At 44.4% G+C, this 7,102-nt stretch overlaps 1 protein-coding gene across 1 annotated transcript in view; it reads left to right on the forward strand.

Annotated features, from left to right (window-relative positions):
- The window catches only part of CBL (Cbl proto-oncogene, E3 ubiquitin protein ligase), a 36,467-nt gene that overhangs the window by 28,379 nt on the left and 986 nt on the right, over positions 1 to 7,102 (forward strand). The window contains 6 exon segments of the mRNA XM_009329575.1: positions 509 to 640; positions 1,758 to 2,135; positions 3,080 to 3,174; positions 3,684 to 3,839; positions 4,333 to 4,436; positions 4,905 to 5,087. Coding sequence (XP_009327850.1) covers positions 509 to 640; positions 1,758 to 2,135; positions 3,080 to 3,174; positions 3,684 to 3,839; positions 4,333 to 4,436; positions 4,905 to 5,087 — 1,048 coding nt within the window.

The raw sequence follows: 7,102 nt of genomic DNA on the forward strand, positions 1-7,102 counted from the left end.
CTGTTCTCATTTGTTAGGTGGAAAAACAGCTTTCCAGGGACAAAAATGGAGGTTTTGGTGCACACTAGTGATTGCTGCAACAGCCATGACACTGTAGTCAAAGTAGTTTGCACAGTGGCGCCTGCAGTGATAAGCAGGATTTGCAGCAGATCATGCCCTCTTGTGTCAAAAAGAAAAGAAGCTTGCTTCTGCTCAGGGCCCAGTAAGGCAGGTTTGTTACTCCAGCCAAACAGCTTGTCTTTTATTGTGCCATTGCTGAGTGTGCATTTTTAGTTGTGTGCCCCAGCTAAGCCCACTGGTGGTCTTCAAGGCTTGCTGCAAGTCAAATGCTGTTGTGCTGTGAAATTGCCTTCATTTACTGCTGTGTGATTGTTACTAATACAGTAATTTGTTTCCAATAGCGATACTGAAGCCAGTACAAGTCACAGAGCTTGAAAGCCTCTCTAGAGAAAAGGAGTTCTGCTGGATTTTGTCATTTGTTGATTTTCCCCACTCTTTTCTTTTTCAGGTCGAGCGTCCTCCTTCTCCGTTCTCAGTAGCTCCACAGGCCACCCTTCCTCCTGTGCCACCGCGACTGGATCTTTTGCAGCAGCGAGTGTCCAATCCACCTGGGGCTTCCAGTCCTGGGACCACTTCAAAGGTCAAACACGCTGTTTGCCCTTTCAGCTATGATTTTGGTGGGGCAGGCAGGAAGAAGAGTATTCTGGTGAACGCTACATGTTCTCTGTGACATCCCTAAGTACTTTCACACAAGACTTTTTCTTCTTCCTTTTCTGTAGTCCTGTTAGGCTGCTTTCCTTCCATTCCCCACGAGAGCCTAGTCTGTCCTGAAAGCAAATGCTTCCTTCTGGAATCCATGGTAGGAGAGTCCCTTTTTGCTGTTTAAAGGGCCTGTCTTTTCTTCACATTCATCCATGCAACTGCTAGAAAGAAGCTGGTCCTAAGCTGAAGTACTTGCTCACTTAAGGTGATTGGTGTCCTCCTGTTGAACTACCAAGTTATTGTTATTACCAATATCTTCACTGGTTTTCAGCCTCAGCCACTGCTGCCTGTGCCCTTTGGACCCGCATTTATGGGCTTGTGTTTTGTTCTAGCTAGCAGGCTAGATGTGGGAAGGTGTCATATTCCTGTCCAAACTTCTCTTTTCTTCACAAATTTTTCCATAGAAAAATAAGGAAGGAATGAAATGTGTGTGACTGGGAGAGAGTAACTGGTTTTCTGAATGACTAGCAGAAGGCAGTAGAGTGATCTTAGTGGCATTTGGTCATTGGCTGTTGAGATATGGCAGCGGTTCTTCAGCTGGTTTGGATGAATTAATAAAATTATGCTTGAAAGTTCAGGCAGAAGAAAATACCCAATTCTATGAATATTCATTGCTGACTGATGAATGTTAACTTGTATAAATAACCCACAATTGAATCTTTTTTTTAAATGATGGGTATCCTTTGTTTGGAATCCAATCTAATGCTGCTGTAAGCTTTTTTTCTTCCTTCAAGAAAAATAATCTGGGGTGTTTAGTGCCTAGCTGTAGCTGCACGTAGTTACTGTGTTAGCTCTTCAAGCCTGTAGAGAAGGTGTCTGGAGGGTTAACTTGTGGAGATGTGGAGAGTTATCTCCACATCCTTTGAGATAATTTCTTGTAAAAATAGATAAAACAAAAACCAAAACTCACCCTGCTGCCACCCACCTCCCTCCTTTTTATGTTTTGTGATAGACTACCTTTGTTAAGCAATATTTTACATTCTTCTGCCTTCCAGGCTGCACCTGGTACCCTTCACAAGGATAAACCTTTGCCGATCCCACCCACGCTCAGAGATCTTCCGCCGCCACCGCCTCCGGACAGGCCACATTCCATTGGGACTGAAGGTCGACCTCAGAGACGGCCCCTGCCCTGCACGCCAGGAGACTGTCCTTCGAGAGACAAACCACCCCCTGTGCCCTCCAACCGTCAGGCAGATCTGTGGCCATCCAGGCCAATTCCAAAAGCCCCATCTGTAGCTCTCAGCCCTGGTGACCCTTGGGCTGGGAGAGAACTGTCAAACAGACACTCGCTTCCCTTTTCCTTGCCCTCTCAGATGGACTCCAGGGCTGACAGCCATCGGCTTGGGAGCACGCTCAGCCTGGACAACCCAGTGGTAAGTAGGCCTATTGGAGGTGAAGGTAATTTGTGAGGAGTTAAGTCTTCCAAGGTGCCCTCTTCTTATAGTTTATATCTGAATAGGGCGATCTTGTGCCAAGGGAGAGATGGAAAGGAACTGGTGAATGCTGGGCAAGGGAGAATAATGGGAGGACTTCTTAGGGACGTGCTTTCGTGTCTCTTGGGAGCAAGGCTGACATCCCAGTTTGAGCAGTTATGAGCCACAATTTCATGATCACTGTTCACCTTTCAATTTTGTAAAACTGAGAATGTTTTGTATTGGGAGCTGGTATGCCGAAAAAGTGTAGTTTTCTCAGTTTTCCATCCTGTAAAGCCTGCACACAGTAGCTATGATTAGTTTAACACAGTAAAATCTGAGTTTAATTTGGATCTGTTACTATTGCCAATGTCATGATGTGTAACTTAGTAGTCCAACATAATTGTTCTCTAAAAGAAATCCCAGGCAGTTTTGCTTTCTTTGATTCCATTCCCCTAATTTTTCCTTTTAAAACCTCCAGCTTTCTAAAAATGAAAGCAAGTACATTTTTAGCCAGATTGGCTAAGAAAATGACACTTGCACGGTTGTCATTCTGTCTCCTGTGTGCTTGTCTGCATCCTTTTCCTCTTCTCCCCCATTAACATTTTGGCCTTTTGGCCTATTTCGGCTGAATTTGCCAGAGCCATTAGAGTCTCAAAAGATACGAAGTTCCTGCAGTTTTTGTGTAAACAGGCAGTTGGCTACAGGAGAAAAACCCTGCTTGTGCCCTCACTGAGGGAAAACTGTGACAGACCTACTGGATTTCTAAGGTGTCAGTAAATGCTTTGGAATAATGAAGATGCTTCATTCCCCCAGAGGATGTGTTGAATGACTGGCTGATAGCTTTGCAACTACACTGGTATATGTGGTGTTTCTGATTCCTGATTTGAAATTTTTTCTTTCAGAGCTTGAACAGTGGTCCAACAACAACCCCAGAGTGTGAACACCCCAAAATTAAACCCTCCTCATCTGCCAATGCGATCTACTCCTTAGCTGCCAGGTCTGTTGTTTTCTAGCAAAAGTGCTGTTTATGGTAATCGTAGGGCTCTCTCCATGCTGGTGCCAGGGACAGAATTTGACACAACTGTGTCAGCCTTAGTTTCAGTCTCTGACAGATTCAAAATACACAATCTAGAGAAAGTAGATGAAATCAGCATCCCAAAGATCTGTGGGTAGTGGTGGTAGTTACCCTTGGCTGTGGCAATAGGAAACAGGCTACAGTTGCCATTAGCTCTTTTATGAATTCACTTCTGAGTTGGTCTTTATGTGAAGTAGGTGATGTATAATGTCTATGATATTGTCAACTTCCTTTTGCATAATGACCTTGTGCCGGTGTGACCTTGCAGCTGGGCTGCTGAGAATCCTGAAAGCCAGGTTATTTCTTTAGACAGAATCGCTATAAGATGACTGCTTGTTACATCCGCTGTGGATTTTAAAGGCCACTTCGATATTAATGAGATTTGACGTAAATGTTTTTCTGATGTTTTATCTTGTTTCTTCTGCCTCCAGACCACTGCCTGTACCAAAACTGCCTCCTGGGGAACAGTCTGAAAGCGATGAAGACACTGAATACATGTCACCATCCTCTCTGCCTGTGGTGCCTCCAGGTCCTGCTGTACAAAAACCAGAGATCAAAATGCCTTTGGAAGTGACTCAGAGTTTACGGTGAGATTCTGTTTGTATGTACTGTGCTTCCTCCTCACAGCTCTGGGAAAGCATATTTGTTTACTAGGGTGGAGATTTTGCTTGCTCCGTTTGCCGAATTCCCCCAGTGATGTTCACCAGATCTAGACTAACATAGCTAACTGTAAATGAAATGTGACTACGGCTCTTTTGCAGAATCCTTACAGAGTATTAAAGGAGTCAGATAACCACTCCCACCTCTTTCTACCGGTAATGTTTTGAGAGCAGCAGCAACTGAAATTCAAAATTCTATTAAAAGGTTGTGTTCTGGTGGTATCAATTAAACTCTTTTAAGCTGATATGCTGTATTGCAATAGACATTACTAGAGCATTTTCTGGAACAAATATTCTTTCACGGAACAGTGGTGATTTCACTTTGAAGCAGGGATCTGTGCAGAATCTCACTCGCAGAACTAGGTGGTGGTGGTTGACCACTGTCGCTTGTCTGAAGGGAAATATGTGTTCTCTCCCTCAGAGTTTTAGACTGCGACCAGCAGACGGATGGCTGTATGTATGAAGCAATGTACAACATTCAATCCCAAGCAGCATCCTCTGCTTTTGAGACTGTCAACACTTCTGGTGAGTCAGCGTGCTAAAAAAACAACTGAGAAACTGAGGTACGATGAATTGGTCCCAGTCCCAGTTGGAACAGCATTTTAGCCTAAATTAAATGTTACTTGCTTTCACTGTTAAAATAGCTAGGGTGTATGTGGAAACATCTGGGTCTGTGTACTGCAGACTGCATGTGGGGATGTTGTTGAGAAGCCTGGTTGGAACGCACTGTAAAAATACTCCACAGTTGTTAAAAGAACTGCTGTTTTGAAGATTTTTTTTCTTCTGGGCAGCAGTTGTCAGCCCACATCTATCATAAGTATTTTTAATCTAATACTACCTTCTGGAAAGAGCTTCCATTGAATGCGGGGTTTTGGCAGCAAAACTTCAGTTCTGTGTCCTGTCAATGTTTGTGGACTACAGGGGAACAGAGTCTGCCTTGAGAGACAGAGGCTCTGTTCAGTTCCAGAGCTCAGAATGCACCTCTTATTCTAGATGAAGGGGATCTGGCAGCAGCCACTGCCAGCAATGGCCCTGAAGAGTCAGAAAATGAAGATGATGGTTATGATATCCCCAAACCACCACTACCGGTTGCTATTGCTCGTCGCACACTGTCTGATATCTCCAATGCCACGTCTGCCTTCAGCCGAATGTCTTTGGAAAATGACCCTGTAACAGGTTAGAGAACACCTGTACTCTTCATGTTGTAGTGGGTACTGATGGCTTGCTATGCATGCTTGAAACTTCTGTCACTGACTCAAGGTTTTGTATGTAAGCTGTAAAATCAGCTTTACAAGGCAGAATTACACTGGTTCTTAGGTGTTCGGTTTGGTTTACAACTTGGAATGTACTGCCTTGGTCGTTTCATCACTGAGCTAGCAAATCACATTTAAATCACAGTTAGGAAAAGCTTTCCTCAGCTTAAAGGATATTCCTTAAGCCACTGTTTCCTCAGGCCATGGCATACCTTTTGTACCAGGGCATGAAACAGAACTTCAGAACATTACTGCTTATCACTGTTCCAAGCGAAAGGTGACATGTCTGGCCTTGCACAGCTTCTGTCTGGCTCAGTCTCGGCTGTGGTTGTTGCCAGCAGATGGCACAAGTGTACTGTTTGATGCTGTCAGTTCCTTTGAGCAGGGACTTAGTAGCTCAGCAAGGTCAGCTTTTTGTCCCTGAGGAGTAGAGGACATCTTGTCCTTCTGGCTGCAAGGCACATTCTCCGAGGGAAAAACCAAAGCCTCTTCTCTCCAAGAGCCTTTCTGAATAATGCTTGACTTATTCCCTACAACTGCCCAGCAGCTCTAAAGGAAGTTCTGAAACTCTTCCTGTTGGGGGGCTTTCAGCATGTCTGAACACTCTGGCGATTTGCCAGGTAAGAGGAGTGAGTTTCTTGTTCCTTTTGGAGGCAGGCGGGAGGCAGAGCCACCTGTACCCAGGACCACTTGCCCCAGTGAGTCTTCTGTTCACCTGCTTCATCACTTCCCCTTCCCCGAGCTTGCCCTTCTTCAGCGCAGAGAAGAGTTTACTAGTGCAGAGACGTTCATTAGCTTTTGCCACTCCTCCCTGCTCCCTGCCTCACCTTTTAAGTCTGTCGCTTTGTCTGTAGAACGTGGCTGACAGGGATAAGAAGGGGCAGAGGGAGCTCACATCCTGCTCCCAGATGAAGTACTGAGCTTAATCATTGACCCTTCTTTGTTTCTACAGCCCTGAAATAACAGTGGTGGTGTCCTGCTTTGTAGCGTTAGGAGATCTGCTAATGAAGAACGCTGTGGAAATGCTGATTGTTACTACTCTGGGAAGCATATGCAGTTTTCTGAAACACTGGGTATTGGCTATTGCTGAAGCCTGGTGTCAAGCAAGCCTGGCTAGTATGGGATACATTTTGGCAGATTTATGTTCTCATGCATTGTGCCCTACAGTTTGGTTTCTTAATCATTTACCAAAAAAAGCTGTGCTAGTAGTTGCCCTTTCAAATTGACCCATGGTCTCTGAAATTTGATCCAGTTCAAGCTGAAACAGCGATTTCAAAAGACAATTTGGAGAGAAGTGGGTAGTCCTTTTTCTCAAATGTACAAAAAGCTTTTTATGTGTAAGAAGCTTGTACTTTGAAGATTAGGGAGTTGAACTGCATTGTGGTTGGTGAGGAAGCTTCAATGAATTTGTTTCCTGAAGAACCTTCTCTATCTTAGTGCTTTTGGTACAAGTTTTTCAGAAAGGCTCTACAATGACTGCTTCTTTTCTGACCAGTGCTGCAGTGCCCACTCTCAAAAAGGGATTGTTTGGACATTCTTAGTCTTATGGACTTGTCTGTCGTACACCAGTTCTACTGCTAGAAAACTATCTTGAGTGCCTTGAGGAGTTTCTCCAGAAGACAAATAAAACTTTCTTTAAGGTGATGTCAAATATTCATGCAGGAAAGTTTCTTGTGATTTGCAAAGTAGGAAAAAATGCTTTCTGCAATGTTACAGGAGGTTAGAACTCAAAAATTATCAGATGTTGGATTAACACATTAAGCTATGTGTTGGAGCGTTTGGTGTCTGGTTTATTGGCTATTCTTTTTTCCCCCCGGGAGTAGCGCGTGATGTGGCTACTGGCAAGTAACACATCTGAATGACTATGAGGAAAGGCAGAACAGGCTGAGCTTTCTGCTCTGCCACAGCAGCCAGCCGTTAGGTAGGGGGGGCTTCAGC

This window comes from Pygoscelis adeliae, unplaced genomic scaffold (assembly GCF_000699105.1).
Source record: "Pygoscelis adeliae isolate BGI_AS28 unplaced genomic scaffold, ASM69910v1 Scaffold268, whole genome shotgun sequence".
In the NCBI taxonomy this organism is placed as follows: Eukaryota; Metazoa; Chordata; class Aves; order Sphenisciformes; family Spheniscidae; genus Pygoscelis; species Pygoscelis adeliae.